Raw genomic sequence first — 19,308 nt, 5'->3', positions numbered from 1 at the left:
GTGTGTGTGTGTGTGTGTACGTGCGTGCGTGCGTGTGCGTGTGTGTGTGTGTGTGTGTGTGTGTGTGTGTGTGTGTGTGTGTGTGTGTGTGTGTGTGTGTGTGTGTGTGTGTGTGTGTGAATTCCTGCGTCGTATTGCGGTTGCGTCTGGTTATTGTTATACTGACTAGTCGATGTTACGAGTGCGGACGCATAGTAATGTTTCCGTTATTTCTTGAGCAAGCATTTCGAACAGAAAGATGACTCCCGCTTCTAATGTAAATTTCGCGATATTTCCCAGTAGTATGCCGGAAAGCCTAGTGGCACATGTTGCTTCAACGCTTTTTCAATAAACCAAAGCAACTTTCAAGTATGAAACGCACCAATGCTATTCGCAAAAGGTAGACAATGAAGTACCATTGTAACCTGCATACTCTCGCAGCTTAAGAACGCTAGGCGAAAGTGGCCTTTGTTAAAGGTATCCTTTCTGCACAAACATGAGTGAATAGCGTGCGCTGGTATTGCAATTCAATGTTGCCTCTACGCTCGAATGCGCTGAAAAACTAACGAAACCATTCGTTTTCTCTAATAGTGTGCAATTTTCACCCAAACAGACTTTGGGAAATTGAAGCGAAAAAGTATTGAGCTCATAAAACCTCACAATAAGTTTGATCCCTTTAGGGTTCAGATCATTGCAAACGACCTAACGCGCATTTTGGCGACGATGCTGAATACGCAGGTTATTGTTGGAAACTTTAAGGCGTGATAGCATAATCATTTTTTTATGCAAACACGACCTCACGGTTGGTGGCTGCAATTTTGAAGTTAGAATGTGGTTCCTAAAATGAGGATTAAAAAAAACGTTATTGAATGAATGCTTTATCTCCCAGAAAATTCCAATTTGTCGCGGAAGTAACGTCTGCCGCTTTCGCATATACACCTATAAGGAGGGAAAGCACTACCTGCAATTGGCTAGATTTTGGCTGCATCGATCGGCACAATGCATCATGCGTCAACATTGTTGACAAGGCCTCCCTAGGTTTGTGCCAACAGAACCTTGCAAAGAACATCTGCCTCTGACCTCGGCTATTGATTTTTTGCATGGTATCCGTATGAACAAATATATAAGCAGCTCAGAGGCGTTTACTACACACTAACAACACATCGAGCAATTAACACTAAGGATAGATATCGGTAAAACCATACAGCTCCAAGGTCACGAGAAAAGATTTTCTAAACAATGTGCTGTACAGTTCGACAAGGCGGGCATAAATTATCTGAAACCTCAATTTTGTTTCTACAAGAATTATTGTTTCTAAATAAAAAGAAACGAATAGATCGAAAAAATATGGATATCTCTCGGACAGCGATATTTGTTTTATGCCAAGAAGTTTGCAGGTATAGATATCCAGGATTGTATGGGGTTTAAGTAAGGCAAGTAATTTTGTCAGCAACACGAGCGTGTATGTGATGCCATCAAACTGGCGATAATGACATGATGAATGATTTTATATACTTTTCCAAATAAATTGTTACAGTCAGATTCGTTAAACCCTTCACTTTTCTCGAAGGACATGCAATGTGATCTAGTGTTTTATAGCGCTAGCTTTCATAAGATACGTCTAGGGAAAGTGAGCCGATCTTGAAGGCTCTGCGTCATTTAAGACACAAAGCACCTAAAATTGCTAGCTGCCGCAACGAAATGTTTTGAGAAGCTTTGAGAAGCTTTGAGAAGTTTTGAGAAGCTTTGAGAGGCGTTTTCTTTCTTATATATGAGCAACTTTGTGTAATCTGATGGCACATACACACACGTTCCATTCCTTCATCGGTGTACAATGCTGCAACACCTGACGACAGCATTGTGTGGCGACGGTTCTAGTGCGGCGGGACATACACACAGCTTTAACCCCATTGTCACTGTACTATGCTACTACACAGGACGACAACTTTCTCTGACGCGCAACTAGACCAAACGAGCTGAACCATATTATTCTGTACTGCGCGTCTATATGTAGTCCGTGAATACAGGGTGTTTCACGTAGCTTGAGCCAAACGTTAAAAAATGTGGAAATGCCACGTAGCTGGACAGGACCAAGGAATGCTGTTTGCCATCGCTTGGAGGTAACTCAGATTATTTTTTGCAGTCCGCCTAATTACACAATAATTCTCAATTAATTATTCTGCTACAAAAATATTAAAATTAGGATAAATGTGTCAAGGAGAAAAGTGTAGAGCAACATTAAAAGCCTCCGATACAGCTTTCTCTAGCTCAATACCTGCTACATATAAGTGTTTTCCGAGCGTGAATGAAGCCCGCAAACACACGCAAAGTGCCTCGAGCGGCAACTCGCGCTGCAATTTTGCGTGTATTCGCGGCTTTCTTCGCGCTTCTTTGGGAGACGGTTTTAATAATACCTATAGGCAGATCTGCAATAAAAACTTAAAGTGGTAGTGCGAGTGACGGCATCGTGAAACACGCTGTGGTTATGTACGTTTAAAAGATTGCTTGGACATAGCGCCGTCAATTTGACTGCAAAACTTTGTTTCTCCCTTTGTACAGGTTCTTCTAGCTGTAGTCGCAGCACGTCTATCTGCAGCATCTAGTATCATCGCCATTAATCGCCAGCATCATCCTTGACTCTGAGCCAAGCTTTGAGCGTTGGAACAAGCGCGACAAAGAGGACGAAGCTCGGGCTTGGGACCACGCGCAACAGCAGCTAACCCACGGAGTCGTTTCACGGTTTATTCATAATAAACCCTTTTCCTATGGAACGGGAGGCTTGATTTCCTTCAAGTGGTGCCGAAACTCATCGGAACAGTGAACTACATCGATGGTACCAAGGTAATCGTCTTCCTGCCTACCGATTCATCGTACCGACCTTTGGCTGCTCATCGCGGAGTCCAACCATGGAAGCGCTCAAGCTCAAGCGCAAAGCCGAGAGATTGCAGCTAACGCGGCTTATTAACGACATCGAATCAACGCTTAGCCAAGACAGTGTTACGGAAGAGCAGCTTTGCATCCTTAGCGAACGCCTCAATCATCTTCACACCGACTTGAGGGCAACTGACTCCGACATCGTACCTCTGCTCTCTACCACGGAAGCTGAAGCAGAGTTTGATCGGGTTGTCGATTACAATTATCGAGCCACAGCGATGTCCGCGAAGCTCAAATACCGTATACGTCAGATTCATGAATCACTCAACCGTACGTCATCGTCGACGTCAAACGAACCCGTTCAACGCACGCTACAACCCGGTGTTCATCTTCCGAAGATCGAACTTATAATGTTCAATGGTCGACCATCAATGTGGCCGCCTTTTTGGGAACAGTTCAACCAAGTGATCCACAACAACGGTGGCCTCACCGACGTTGACAAGTTCACCTATCTACGCTCAGTCTTGACCGGCGACGCGGCATTGGCGATCGCGGGACTTCCAGCCACTGCGAGCTGCTACAGTGATGCCCTGGACATTCTAAAGCGGCGCTTTGCTAAGGACGACTTGATCATTCAGAATCACATGCAGTGACTCATCGACTTGCAACCCGTTCGATCCCCCAATGACCTTCGTGGCCTTCAAAGCCTCTACGACACTGTGCAGTCCCAGACACGTGCCCTCAAGACTCTCGGGATATCATAAGATAATTATTCTTCAATGCTCTACCCCATTCTCCTGAAATCGCTTCCTCACGATATTGTCCTCGATTTCAACAAGGCCATCGCACGCCAGAGTTCCGAGGAAAGGGGAGGAGCTGGAAGCATTGGCGAAAAAGCACAGCGCACCCAGCAACAGAAAGCGAGCTATAAGTCTTTGCTGCTTTTTATTCAAACAGAAATAGAGTCTCGCGAACGAACAGTCCTGCATGTTTCAGTACAAGAGGACGCGTTAAAGAGCAAAGATAAAGAATTTCGCACTACCGCAACATCCACATCGCGACCTTCATCCTTAACGAAACAGCCGTGCCATCAACGCTCAACCACAGAGTCTTTGACCTCATACACTAAACCCGTTCGTCAGAAAAAGGACTGCTTTTTCTGCGAATCAACGACCCATTGTACAGAGCAGTGTGACTCGGCAATTCCTCTCGAGGAAAAGAAAAAACGCCATCTAGGTGCACGTCGCTGCTTCCGTTGTACCCTGGAGCATCACGTAGCAAAAAATTGCATAAGAAAGCTAAAATGTGGAAAGTGCGATCGGCGCCATGCGGAAACAATGTGTGACCCAAGGTTGATGAAATCGACCGCCGGACCCCAGACATTCCCTAAACAGGTACAACTGGAGATGACTGGAACTGACACGTCCAAACGGCTCATATACCTACAAGCAGCTGTTGCTTGGGCAGGCGGCCAGGATAGTAAAATGCTGGTTCGCGTTTTATTGGATGGAGGCAGCCAGCGCACTTTTGTGACCGAGCAATTGGCTGAGAAACTTAATTGTCAAGTTCTCGATCGCGAGTGTCTCACAGTAAGACATTTTGGAGGGCATCATGACGAGAAGACTTTCCGACGAGTGTCTATCACTCTGAGTTCAGTGCATAGTTGCAAGACACTGTTGATCGAAGCTCTCGTCACGACCAAGATCTGCGACCAATCCATTCCGCGACCGAGTGGAGACTTTACTGACAAGCTCGAGCACCAAGGTTATTACTTCACCGATAACGATCAAGCTGAAAGCCCAAAAGCTGTCGATGTCTTAATCGGCAGTGACTATTACTGGTCATTTGTCACGGGCAACGTACGGAATTTGGAGAATGGACTTAAAGCTCTCGAGACATCCTTAGGCTGGACTCTGCACGGACCAGTAGCCTCTTGTGCTACCGTCACACACTGCAACGAGACAATGGTACTGAAAGCGGCAATGGAAGAATTTAAGATCACCACAGATAATTACTGGGACCTAGAAATTATGGGGATTAAACCCGAGGGACATAACAAGACACAGGACGCAGACCCAGTTTTGGACTTCTTCAAAAACACAGTCAAGATGGAGAATCGTCGCTACGTAGTTTCACTTCCATGGAAACCGACAATTCTCAACCACAACAATCGAGAAAACGCACAGACGCGTTTAAATCAACTTCTTCGAAAGGTACGCCGATGCCCTCAGCTTCTGCAAGAATATGATGCTGCCATACGTAAATACGCCAACGATGGTGTGGCCGAGAAGGTCACTGACGATAATACAGAAAACCCAGTGTATTATATGCCACACCATGCAGTAGTCCGCGAGGACCGTACTACAAGAGTAAGGGTGGTCTTCGATGCTTGTTCACATGAAAAAGGAGAGCTCTCGCTCAATGACAGCCTGTACTCCGGACCAAACCTCAATGCCGATCTCATAGGACTGCTACTTCGCTTTAGAAAGCATCGCATTGCTTTAGTAGCAGACATCGAAAAAGCGTTTCTGCAAATAAGCATCACCAGCACAGACCGAGACGCTTTGCGCTACCTGTGGTTGGAGAAAGCACCCAAGCCAGATCAACCGTTGTCTAACGTTGGCATCTGGCGTATGACCAGAGTACCATTCGGCACGACCTGTAGTCCCTTTCTTTTGGCGGCGACCATCCGTCATCATCTGGATCAAGCGTCGTCTGCTTACCCCGAAACTACAAAAAGGCTGTGGGGTTCCATATACGTTGACGACATTTTAACAGGAGTGGACTCCGTTGAAGAGGCGTCCAAACTGTGGTCAGAAGCCACCGAAATATTCACAAGTGCCTCTATGAAGCTCGACAAGTGGGCTTCGAACGACCCACGCGTTCTTGGCACAGAATCGACGCAACCTCCGGAGTTACCTCTCGGACAACTGACAGGAGTACTTAAAGTCCTGGGATTGGTATGGCATCCTGACACCGACGTACTGTCGTTTAGTCCGGGAAACGCTATAGAGTTTGTTCAACAAAGAACTGATACCAAGTGGTTCATGCTACAAACGACCTCTCGCCTATACGACCCTCTCGGTATGCTGACTCCTTTTACAATAAGGATGAAGATGTGTTTTCAAAACCTTTGGAGAAAAGGCGTTGACTGGGATGAACCTTTGCCACTGGACGCTCTACACGAATGGAAGAGTTGGTGCAATGAACTTCCACAGCTCAGTGACATTGAAATTCCTCGGTACTACCGACAGGGCGTACATGCTCTTGGCGACAAATACGCACTCCATTTTTTCGCTGACGCCAGTAAATCAGCCTACGGTTCCGTTTGCTACATTTGCACAGCAGGCAGTACGAACTACAAAAGCTCAACGATAGTCTTGTTCAAGTCCACGGTGGCCCCAATGAAAGAGACAAGCCTTGCCAGACTCGAACTACTAGCCTGTCTCGTCTCAGCACGAATGTACGAGTACGTGCGTGAAGAGCTATCCGAGGACATTACATCAGTGCAGTTTTGGACTGACTCAATGATAGCACTGTACTGGATTACCGGCGATCCTAAGAGATAGAAAGACTTCATGCGCCATAGGGTAACGGAGATTTAGAGTAAAACGGACATCACATTGTGGAGACACTGCCCTGGAAAGCAAAATCCTGCTGATTTTTTGACAAGAGGAGTTTCGGCCCGTGAATTGACAACAAACTCAGCCTGGTGGACAGGACCCCATTGGCTTACTTGTGAAGAGAATGAATGGCCACCACACTGTAGATCGAACTCAACCGATCTTCCACCGAGTGTCACGGAGGAGCGTACTCATCGGGTACCATGCTTGCAAGTCGCCATGCAAGCCGAACCACCTATTATAGACATTCACAACTACAGCTCTCTTACTCGACTACACCGTGTTGCAGCTTGGATACTGCGATTTGCCTCGAAGTTGAAGCGGAAAAGTGTGTCCCGGGGAGCCCTGAATACAGAAGAACTACAAGCCGGCGAACTATACTAGATAAAGAAGGTTCAAAGCTCAGCCTTTTCTCCTGAAATTGACCGCGTCTCCAAAGGAGCTCAACATATAAAGGATTCTATACTGCGGGACGTGACATGCTTCCTCTACTATGAATTCTTCGAGTCGCAGGACGCCTACAATACAGTAAGAAATCATACGACGAAAACATCCAATCGTCGTACCAAAGGACCACTATTACTGCGAGCTCCTCGTCATGCAGCACCATCGGCAACTTCTTCATGCAGGAGTTCGGGATACACTTGTACAAATAAGGGAAAGATTTTGGATATTACGAGGACGGCAGCTCGGCAGAGGAAGGTCATCAGAGGATGAATCGTGTGCCAACGCTACAACGTCAAAGCTTTCTCCGAAGTGACTTCACCGTTACCACCTGAAAGAGTAACCGCTTCGGAACACTTTCAAGTAACAGGACTAGATTTCGCCGGTCCCCTCTACGTTAAACATCCAAATGACTACGCCAAAGTGTGTATTTGCCTGTTCACGTGCGCCGTGATTAGAGCTGTTCACCTCGAACTAGTAGAAGACATGACCGCCACAAGCTTTCTCAACGCTTTCCGACGCTTTGTGTCGCAGCGGGGACTTCCTTCTGTTATATATTCCGACAACGCCTTAGCATTCAAGAAGAGCAAGAGAGAGCTTTCGAGATTGTGGCAGTCATTGAGAAACGAAGAAGTTTGTAACTTTATCGCGAACCATCACATAAAATGGAAATTTATCGCCGATCATGCACCGTGGTGGGGCGGTTTTTACGAGAGACTCATCAGGTCGGTCAAGCTGACGTTGAAGAAGTGCATCGGCAAGGGACATCTTACGGAGAAACAGCTACAAACAACTTTAACTGAAGTAGAAGCTGTGATCAATTCCCGGCCAATCACATACGTTTATAGCGACTATCGTGATCTGGAACCCCTCTCCCCGGCTCACTTTCTCATTGGAAAGCGAATATCTGCACTTCCCGACCTAACACGCGGCGAGATCACAGCCGATGGTCGCCATATACTACCTATGTGGGAACAACGAGAAAAAACTCGAAGAGCTTTCTGGGAACGTTGGTCCAAAGAATACCTCTCGGAGTTAAGAACAATGTCAAGCTCCAAGTCAATGACACCGTTAGACAGAATTAAGAAAGGTGACCTCGTCCTTCTAAAGAGCCCAACAAGCCCCGGCAACTATGGATCATTGTTCGAATAGAGGAGCTCCATAAAGGAAGGGATGGCAAGACAAGAACCTGTACCTTGAGACTACCGGGCGGATCTACCATTAAACGGGTCGTTCAACACCTGTACCCGCTGGAATCAAACTTTTTGTGAACTTCTGCGCGCGGGGCAGTTTGTTGGAACAAGCGCGACAAAGAAGAGCGAAGCTCGTGCTTGGGACCACGCGCCACAGCAGCTAACCCACGGAGTCGTTTCACGGTTTATTCATAATAAACCCTTTTCCTATGGAACGGGAGGCTTGATTTCCTTCATTGAGCACACCCATCCATGATAGTAAGCAGCCGCTGGACACGGTTACCCTGGCACTGTCCGACCGCCACTGGCTCGTCTCGTCACACAGAGGACCTATGCCTTCGGTGCGACTCGTCCATAGGTTGCCAGCCCAATCAACGTCAGCATGATTTTCCGCTGAGTTTTTCACTCATTGTTGTGTTAGCCTAACCTTCATTGGACAAAACTGCGCTTCTGCTTTTTTCAGGTATGCCGCACAATTATTCTGCATGCTAAAGAATAATGTGATCCATGTTTGCTTCTTTTGCTGTGCCTACAGGTGTTTTGCGAAACCGTCTCAGGGTGTTTTTATGTGTTGCATACTCTTGTGCTCAGGTGACCTACAGACAAACCCGGGACCTGATATGCGCTCAACAGCTTTTCGATAACTCGAGGCTATAAGTTTGCCGGACAATTCTACTGAACAAATGAAAGTCCAATGAAGAAGAGAATAACAGCCGAAGCGCAAGCAGGATCGCCAACGCAGTGTGCGAGACAGTGCTAGACCTGATCCACTGCTCTTCGCTGCGGTCCCTTCTCGATTCATGGCTACAGTAACGGAAACGGCAGCCGACCGCTGCCGTTTCAGTTACTGACGCAACCTTTTGCCGTAAGGTCCGAAAAGTGACAACGTCTGACTGTGGACTTTCCCTGCGCAGAGCCAATGGAGTACCCAGTCAGGCATCAGCCGCTTGCACTGCCCGTATCATTCTTGAGCGCGTTCACTACATATTTAGATTCATCGTCCTCGAACCCTGCTCTCACTATATCCTACTTGGATGCGACTATCTTTCGCGCCACAACGCCGTAATTCACTGCGCCCGCACTGCACAAGAGCTACTCTCGGTGTTTGACGAGCCCATCACCAACACCTATCAGTCTTTATGCAAACTCTTTGTCAAGGAAGACTTGCATATTGCTCCGACTACGTCAGTTCTCTTGCCCGTACTCTGCAGCGACCTTTCTGACGACGTCGTAATCTTTGAGCCATGAAATCGTTTCCTGACTCGGAAAGATCTGCCGTATGCGACACTAGCTGTAACGACCAGCTTAAGTACTCTCTTGTTCACAAATACCCTTCTTTTTGCCGTCAAGCTGCTCGGAGGTGAATATTTTGAATGCGTACACCCCATGATTGCTGGGAGATTTTCAATGTGCGATATGAGGCATCTATGGCCGACTTGAATGCGCTGAGTGCCCTCTCCTTTTATGGCTCCTTAGTTAACAATCCCTTCAGTTCATCTATTGCCGACGGACTGTCTCGTTTTCAACGCTCCGAGCTTTGCATCTGCTGTGCCAGTTCCGTGATTCTTTCGACGTTGCCCAGCCTGCACTTGGCCTCACCTCAACTGCGCGCCACCACATTGACACTGGCTCCAATCCACCGCTGCGTCAACGACCATATCGTGTTTCCACCACTGAACGCTGCATTATTACACAGCAGGTAGATGACTTGTTAAGACGGGCCGTCAGTCTACCGTCACATATACCATCGGCCTCTCAAGCGGTTATTGCAAGAAAAAGGAACCAAACATTATCTAACATCGCATAAATAGCTATTATTCGGCCTACCCGCTGCATATAGCTTATTACTTTGTTCATTTTCTTTCATTCGTTCATAGCTTATATTTTTTGTTATTAGTACTTAGCTAATGTTGTACTAGCAGCAAAGCTTTTGTATGCACTACTGTCCATTCCTTTATTTCTTGCTCCCTGTATAACCACTCCCCTCTGCAACCCCTTTGGCCCTGAGAATAAGGTAAGCAACTATAAAACAAATAAAAAGAACAGTTGAGGTCGTGGCAGGAGAATATATCCAATTTTACATTATAGATTTTTCGTCTACATAAATTAGTGAATGATGTAAAGACTGAATTCTGCGCAATGGGATCGAGAATACACGAAACTATTAGCTAACTTCGATGGTAATTACTGCAAACGCAGATGAGGGCTCACATTTATAACGAAACTTGCAGCGGCTGTTTGTTTCCAATGCGTTACCTAATGGAAGTTACAGTCATAGGTAGGTAAAGCACGGAAAAAGTTGTTTTGAGTAATGACAATGTCAACAAACCCGTGTGCGTGAAAGCTGAACAGTTTGCATTGTGTGGATACTATTACAAGTACAGAAGCTAGGGAACGTTGGCCGTTTTGTTAATGCTAAGGTAAAGAATCTGGTTGGTATGCTGGGTACCTTGATTAGACGCCATTTGACAAATTTGTTATCATTCTTTTTTTCTGACTGCGTCAGTTTGCGTGATATGGCAAGAACTCACCGCCACTTTAATTTGTAGTGCAAGGTGACGGGAAGCTATGCCTCTTCACTGCTGCCGGACTGCCACGCGCACCAGACCGTCGGGTGGCGTGTTTAAGTTTCTTGCACCGTTCTAACAAGTGCTACACATCACCTGTAAAAACAGCGTAGTAAGCCTATTTACACTCACAGCAATGCATGTATTGTTACTAAAGACCCCTTTCACTGCAGTAGATTCGCTTGTCGATATGCCGTGCGGACGCGTTGCTAGCAGTCATTTGCCATTGTCCGATCTAAGTGGTGAAAATGTTTTCATCACATCCGATACACAAACGAAAAAAGTAACAAATAGAACAGATCAGCTGAGAAGAAAAAAGTGCATTTGAACAGAGAGTTGAACACTGGATCAGTGCGTGACAGGCGAGGAAATCACCTTTATGTCACCGCGGGTTTTTCTCTTTATTATATTGAAAAATAAAACTGCACATATATTACAGAGCAAACATTGGTATGCACTAAAACTCAAGTAAATACACACGAGTCCAACAAGTATATCCAGTCAAGTGAAAGTTCCTTCGCAGTGTACACAGTTCTCATATAAGTTGCACTTTGACGATAAACTGATCTTGTAGACCGTGGGCTTTCGCTATGGCAATCACACAGTCTGGATCACCAGAGGCTGCTTTGAGATGAAGAAATTGCCACAAAAAGCACCTTAAGGATGTTGAGCATTGTGGTTCTTAAACCCGCAATCAGGACTTTCCGAGACAGATGCGTCGAAACAGATCAGGCGCTGTAAATGTAGTAAAATCTGCGAATAGGAAAAGAAAGCAAGTAGCTGAATGAGTTGAACGAACAAGTACCTACCAAATGACCGACGTTGTTGCAATGGAATGGCATTGCATAACTATGAATGCACTATCGACCAAAAAAGCCGGCAGATCCCACATCCTGTGGGAATCGATGTTATGCGAAGCAGTGTGCTGGGAGCCTACTAATTCAATGAAACAACCATGAGAGCGCCAAGACGCAGGCGGCTCTTTCATGACCTACATGCCACGGATACCATGACATTAATGTTATGAGTCCTCAGGAGTCCCTTCAGCTACACCTAAGAGACCTTAAGGAGAAAGCCTTGGTCATTCTCACGACCATGACTTCGACCATTAATCTGTAGCCTTTTCCTTCCCTTAGTACCACATGCAAACCCATTCTTTTGGTTTTTGAGTGTTAATCTTTTTTTACGCTAAGTCATTCTCATTTTTGCTGAGTCATGGTCATGACTATTACTTCTACCACAATCCTTTAGTGTTTCCTTCACTTAGTGCCCACGCCCGAACCCATTTCAGTGGTACTTGTGTATTAATATTTTTTTCGCTGAGTCATTTTTATTAATGCTGAGTCATGCTCATGACTGACTTCTACCAGCATCATTTACTGTTTCTTACACTTAGTACCCACATCCGAACCCATTTTGGTGGTTTTTGAGTGTTAATCTTTTTTTCACTGAGTCATTGTCTTTTTTGCTCAGTCATGGTCATGACTTTTGACTTCCACCATCATCCTTTAGTGTTTCCTTGACTTAGTACCCACGTTCGAACCCATTTCAGTGGTTTTTTAGTCTTAATATTTTTTTCGCAGAGTCTTGGTCATTTATGCTGAGTCATGCTCAAGAATATGGCTTCAACCATAGTCCTTTAGTGTTTTCTTCACTTAGTACCCAAGTCAGAACCCATTCCAGTTGTTTTAAGAGTTAAAATTTCTTCGCTGAGTCATTGTCATAAATGCTGAGTCATGCTCATAACTACGATTTCTACCATCATCCTTTAGTCTTTCGTTCACTTAGTGCCCAGGTACGAACCCATTCCAGTTGTTTTCGAGTGTTAATATCTTTTCGCTGAGTCATTGTCATCACCTACATGATATGCATCTGAAGATATTTATGTCATGACCTATCACTTATCTTCGTCATACACTCCTGTCATACTATGGCAATTTTGGTACTTACCAAGTTAACGAAACAACAATGAGAGCACCACGACATAGGTGGCTGTTTCATGACCTACATGACACGCTTGTCATGACATATCATTTATGTTCGTCATATACTCTTAGCATAGTATGCCAGTTTTGGTACATACCAAGTTAACGAAACGACCATAAGAACACAAAGGCGAAGACGGCTAGATAGATAGATAGATAGATATAGATAGATAGATAGATAGATAGATAGATAGATAGATAGATAGATAGATAGATAGATAGATAGATAGATAGATAGATACTGTCAGAGTATCATTTGTTCGCCAAGAAATGCTTCGCATTTAAAAACTTTACGGACCACGGCTGAAAATTTCCGCAGCCTCAAAACGCAGCCGGGTATTCCCATTCACAGCCTCTACTGGTATATGCGAACTAAATTGTGATGTACTGTTTTAGTGGCTACTTTTAAAGGCTGCTCAGATATTTAGCGTTTTCTGGATTCCCGTGGTCCGTAAACTTTCAAAGTTTGGTCGGTAGTACGTTTTGTCGTGGAATGCCTTCGACGAATGCCGTGAAATTGTCTTTGTTTCTTTGTGAAATCAATAAGAGAAATTGCGATGTTGCGCTTCAGGAAAAATTAGGACTAGAAATTGGGAAGAACAACAATGAACAGTGTGTACTTGAACAGTGGCGTGACACCGAACGTTATGTTGATAATGTTTTGTTTCCCTCAACACACCAACCGTTTTAACGGCGGAGCTGTTTAAGCCGATCGTCAGTCCGTGGAGCGCATACAAAAAACCTCGCTAAACGATGACGTCACCGTACGTTGCCTAGCAACCACCCCGCGGAGCAGCGTGTGCTTCGCCTCCTCTCCGTCTCGCGCACATGTTGCCTTGACATGGGAGGTTAGGCAGAGGGAAGGAGAACATGCGGAAGGCGCGCGCTATGCTGGGGAGAGAGAAAGAGAAAATGAGAGCAAGAGACAGATAAAAAAAGAAATTGTAGCAGCCCCAATGAGGAAACGCGCAGAGCAGCTGCCGACGCCGTTCGCCCTTCCCTGTTTCCTCGCGTTCGCGCCAAACCCGCGCGGTGTCCGTTACACTGCAGCAGGCGCCTCTGGCGGCGGCTCGGAAGGTTTCAGCCAGCCACGCCCCGGCAGCACAGCTTGGTCGTGATGTCACCGGGGAGAAAAAGCATGGAGCTGCCACGACAGCGGCAGAACTCTCGTTGACTCCGTTGCGCGTACCTGTAGCCTTGACTTCGTACATTCGAAGTCGAATGTAGCCTTGAGTTTATTCGACTTCGTTCTTTGCTGTATCTCGCCTCCTACAGGCCAGATCCGGGCTTCTTTATTTTCGACACCAGTTGTGAAGGAGAAAAGTGTGGGAAATCATCTGGTAGCTTCCAATACGAACAAAGACTGAATCAGGTGGTTCGCCACAGCGTCAGTTCAAATACACAAGGAGATACCTCTAAGCCCTCGATATCTATCAGTGCCTAGGTTTTCAGAATGAAGCACTATGGGGCGGTGGTGCCCGTACACTAGCAGTAATATGCACGCGCCTTTCCATCTTCTTCAAAAGGCCATGTCAAAAGGCCATGGTAAGCCGCTGCTGGTACTGAGCAAATCATTGTAGCTCAGTATGCGTAGGTGCCCCTAGTATAGCAAAATTTTCCATCATAGCGATGGCTCGTTTTTCCAGAAGAAAGTGCCCTAGGTTAATGATCTAAACACATTGAGGTACTCCGCAAGGTACGTCAAAAGTCTCCGTCAGGAGTTTGTGGTCTCTCGTCCCTTCAACACGCGAAATTTTGCAGACGCACTGTAAGTGTGAGCTCGACACCACCATGAAGAGTGCAAAGGACGTAATGCTAGCAGAAACAATGCAGTGAAAATGTGGCGACCAGGCAAAATAAATAAGATGCCGAATGTCGTTACAGCTCAGTGGCTAGGGTGTTGGGCTGCTGAGCACGAGGTCGCGGGATCGAATCCTAGCCATGGCAGCCGAATTTAGATGGGGGCGAAATGCGAAAACAGCCGTGTACTTAGATTTAGGTGCACGTTAAAGAACCCCAGGTGGTCCAAATTTCCGGAGTCCCCCACCACGGCGCGCCTCAAATCAGAACTGGTTTTGGCACGTAAAACCCGATAATTAATGAATTATTGAATGTCGTTACAGATGTTTAGAACTTCCAGTTGCCCTCCAGCGCAAAGTAGTCCCTCGGCATCAATGAACGGGGACATGCTTAGTATTGGTAACATCGATGGCAGCGGTTTTCTTCCTTGAGAACGCGGACATTTGCTTTGCATGGCAGGTCGTGAGTGAGATATACGTAGTAACGCTGGGCCCGTTGCTGTTATTAATTCGTAACAGGTCTACATCTAAAAAGGCACCTTTGCGACGCGTTTCTGACAAAGTGATGTATGTGTGGCGTCACTCGTATAAGCCAATTTAGCGAGCTGTAGTCTTTCGCACACACAACCTCATTCTGAGAAGAGCTGGTTCACGCGCAAGCCATTGTCACTCTTATGACTAGTAGCTGAGCGGTTTTGATTTTTTTTTTCTAGCAAGTCGTTGTCCTCAATACAGGGAACGTCCTCTGGTATTTGAAGCCAGCAAAGGCCAGACCACCACACGCTTGAAGCCAATAACTCTTTAGATGATTCACGTGGTTGAAGGTACGGATGGTGTAGTTATTTCTGCTGCACTGTTGCCACTGACTAGTGTTGGCTATGCGGTAACTCTCCGTCAAGCAGTTGTTCATGAGAAGATAATGTTAAGTCAAACGACACAAGGCGGGACTCTTAACACTGTATTTGTACTTAAAGGCACAGTAGACAAGATGGTGGACAGCCCCCAGCACAACACAGACCCGTCTGTGTCTTCTGCTCCAGGCAGAACATCTCTCTGTTGTGGGAACTTCAAAGCAAAATCAATTACGTGCCTTCTTTCGTATCCAATGCAGAGCGACAAGAGAGCTGGTATAGTCATTGTCTGGAAAAGTACTGTCCTGACGGTGCGTAGAAAGCTCTGCTACAATAACATGGGTGATCAGCGGCAGGTAGTGCTGGGCAGTATCGAATATACATGTATCTTAGATGCTCTTTGGGTATTTTATATCTATATCTGGGTACGTTTGGGAAGAAGTGTATCGTTAACTATATTTCCGATACATTAAATAATGTGTCATTATTTCAAGATATAGCATGCTGCTATCGAAACATCACCGTGCGAAACTATAGACGTGGGCTGAAGTCCGCTTCTTTAGATGATGCTGCTGCCTCTAAGCCACCTGAGTGAAACTAAAGGCAGCGATATTCTTTTATCTTTCTCCAGCGATTTGCTTAGTGCTCCAGCGAGGGCAGGTGATGAGGTCGGCACGTTCGTATTGGTGGAGCCGAGTCTGTTGGTGGCGCTCGCGTGTAGATTCTGTATTTGCTAAAATTGACGTCAATCGAAAGCTATCTGCTTGTCATGGCATTGTTCTCTGCTCGCCAGCCTTCATAGTCAGGTGAAGGGTGCGCGAAGGTGACGGCTTTAGCTTGCCTTCACTGCGCACATCAATTTGAGTTTGCAGAAAACGAGAAAAGGTTTTTTGGCTGCCACATTCTCGCTTCAGGCGCCGTGTACTCCACTCCGTTATCCTTTAAGAGCCCACTTTTTCAAAACTTACCCCAGTACATATCTCACAAGTAATGCTGTTGTAAATGCGATTAGCATTGAAACAATGCAGCGACATTTCTCTTAGAATACATTCTGGGGCATGGTCGGTGAATGGGACGATGTGCAATGCTAATCACTATAGTATAAGCAGTCGTCCTCTTCAAGCTTGGTGTCAGAAAGGTTCATTGAAGACCGGTACAAAACCCGTTTCATATACCCAGTCATCCAAGCAGGTGGGAAAGAGGTTTGTTCAAGATTGGCACAAATGCCGTGGGACATATACACTGACCCAAACGGTCCGACAGTTTGTTTCAAAAAAGGTTCCCTCAGAACAACAGCCCGGTGATCTACCCATCACAACCAGAGCTACCCCGGTGACAGAATTCGGCGGGTGAAAGTGGGTAAAATACCCAAAGAAAGCAAACTGCATTAAAATTGTCACTGCCCCCATCAAGCACCTCATCAGGGCGCGATTCATCAAAACAGCATAGGGGTCCGGTGGTACACCCAGACGTTCTTGTAGGGATTAGGTGAAACTGCATTTTTCTCATACAACAAGCGAAGCTTCTCAATCTACAATGAACATATCGCCATCAACAATGCTATGAGCTGGTCAATTTGTTTCGTACCGAGAAGTTCTTGTCGACCGAAGTGCAATCTCGACTTCCTGATTTCCGTCTCGTTGTGCCCGTTTGCTAGCTTGATGCTTACAACTTCCAGTTTTGCAGCTCTCTTGTACCATAGATATTACCATTTCTTAATGGGTCGTTGCTCAGAGTTTTTGTGAGTCCTCGCATTTGAACTATCGCACTGACGTATGTAAATCGCTGGCACACGTGGGCACCTTAAGATTCGAGAGCGCGGTTGCGGGGCGAGGTGGCACACGGACCTGGCCTTACGACGCAGCAGCCTGACCGTTGCTGCTATGAGAGGTTGCTAGCTGGATGTTGAACTGTGCGCGTAGGTAGGATATCGACCATGATAGAATGTTGACCCTGCTAGAGGACAAGCCAGGCATAGAAGATAACATTGAGGATGTTTTCGTTATGGAAAATTAGTTATTCTGAAGTTCCTTCTCGACAGGGTTGTTTTCAGTTGGTATGAGCATATTTCAGTCCAGCAGGCGTATCTTAGCTTACTTGCATGCCACAGAGATGTCGCCCTGGTGACCTCACACGCTTAACCATTGCGGCTCTGCGGTATTTCTGTCAAATGCCTACAGTTCGACGCACCTTCAAACCTCTCCATCAGTCGCTGTGTTCGTGGAATGGTGATTACATCGTTTATTAGCAGCAATAATACAATAACAGAGCACTGTATACTGGTATTCCAAGCGTGTTCTTACTCGTAAAAGGCTATCTCCCTATCCTACTTCGTCCCCTTCTGCCTCAGGTCTCCATTAGCCCCTCTCTCATTTCTTTATATTAAGTAATAAAGCCGCTTTAGAAATGAGAACCATCTGACGAGCTAGGAAAGAAAAAAGTACACGCTCGAAGGCAGGGGACGCAGGCAGGGGGCTTTGAACACCCCTGGGGTATGCCATCAATAACTAAAACGTTCTAAGCTATAAGCATTCTTTAATTACGCAGGGTACTGGTCATCGAAGGGTATATGGAAGTTTCAGGTCTGTTAGAAGGAATCTAGTTACTGCAAACAATTTGCAATTGTAGGAACGATAACACAATGCACAGCGCCACTGTCATTGCCTTGCATGTGTCCTCGTTTTCCTGCCATTCGGCTATAACCGATAAAACGGTTAATATTTATGCGTGAGTTGAAATCTGTGTGTTATGCGTGTGTTGAAAGTGTGTTGAAATGTTATTGAAAAGTTGTAAAATTGACTTGTGGGGATGCGGCTAGAAGACGACCCATTAATTCTCAGCCTCTGTGCCGCTCAGGCAGGGCGCAGGCAGAATAATCAAGTCTGGTCATCTGCCCACTGATGGCACGGGTCCGATCGGTGGCCCGCTGACAGCAACAATTTGGTGGTCGCACGTTCATGGGGTCACCCACATCACCGCTGCTAGAGTCTCTCATCACTACCGCTTAATCAGCCACTGAATATTGTGCCTGAATGAAGCATATGCAGAGACACTACTCCTGAACACCTGGGTCAGTCACCTAGCCGCTACTGCGCTGAAGGTAAAAAATCCAACAGCCACGAGTTGGGCCCCACATCTTTCATTAGCTCCATCAAAAGTACGGTATATGTATCTTCTTGAAAATCATTGCGACACAGGTATACATATTCGGACACATCCGAATAAACAAGCACACAAATTGGCAGTTCCACTCGAAGGGCGATGCACTGACTGCGATAGCCAGGTATTGCCTTGCACTTGAACTTCTGGGACGGTGTCTTAACCATACTCGGGTCCGCTTAACGTGAATGGGTGCTTCGAAATTTCTGGCAGCCTTAAAATATTTATCCCACCATGTAGGGCCAGTAATGACATCGCACAGGCGCCACTACGCTGCTCGTAAAAAGCCACGCCAGTAAAATGGCATCACTTTCAAGTTTAAGCGCTCATATTGCTTTGCACTTTAATTATTTACAGCCTGAGAAGATCTAAGATAAAAGGGAGGTGCTTTGAGTGTTTTGTTTGATTATATTTCTTTGTAGGCTGCCGTTCTCAAAATTCTGTGGAAAAATTTATTCGAGGACGTAATACCAGCTTTTAGCAGCTTTAATGATACGATAGTGTAGAAATATAACCCACATTACAGGATGGAATATAACATCCTTCGCATATAACATATATATAGCTCAATATATAGCGTGTTTCATTTTAGCTGCACACAAATGTTTTAAAAATTGCTTGTGCGGATAGCACAATTATAATCCTGATCTAAACTACTCGATGAGGCGTCCATTACTTCACAAGAAATCAAAATGCCTGAATAACTATTTACCATTATTACGCTAATGAACTTGTTAATTATTTATTTTACGGCACATATTTCAATCTACGAATTATAGCCGCTGAGTTTGCAAGGCGTATTCATTGTCGAATTCTTTTTTTTATTTTTTTTCT

General features: G+C 45.7%; 2 protein-coding genes across 2 annotated transcripts in view; both read left to right on the top strand.

Moving 5' to 3' along the window:
- Window positions 1-2,885: 2,885 nt before the first annotated feature.
- Window positions 2,886-3,506, top strand: LOC119458802 (uncharacterized). The gene has a single exon (XM_037720664.1). It carries the CDS (start codon window positions 2,886-2,888, stop codon window positions 3,504-3,506), a length of 621 nt encoding a protein of 206 aa, XP_037576592.1.
- Window positions 3,507-4,259: 753 nt separating this feature from the next.
- LOC119459467 (uncharacterized) overlaps window positions 4,260-19,308 on the top strand; it is a 25,640-nt gene continuing 10,591 nt past the window's right edge. The window contains exon 1 of the mRNA XM_049671441.1: window positions 4,260-5,713. Within this exon, the coding sequence (XP_049527398.1) occupies window positions 4,260-5,713 (1,454 nt within the window). The remainder of the gene's footprint in view (window positions 5,714-19,308) is intronic.

Source organism: Dermacentor silvarum, chromosome 7, assembly GCF_013339745.2.
Source record: "Dermacentor silvarum isolate Dsil-2018 chromosome 7, BIME_Dsil_1.4, whole genome shotgun sequence".
Lineage (NCBI taxonomy): Eukaryota > Metazoa > Arthropoda > Arachnida > Ixodida > Ixodidae > Dermacentor > Dermacentor silvarum.
This window is presented reverse-complemented; position numbering and strand designations above follow the sequence as displayed.

Bases quoted from the DNA above. Each gene is read 5' to 3' on its own strand.
- LOC119458802 (XM_037720664.1), top strand. From the start codon at position 2,886: ATGGAAGCGCTCAAGCTCAAGCGCAAAGCCGAGAGATTGCAGCTAACG.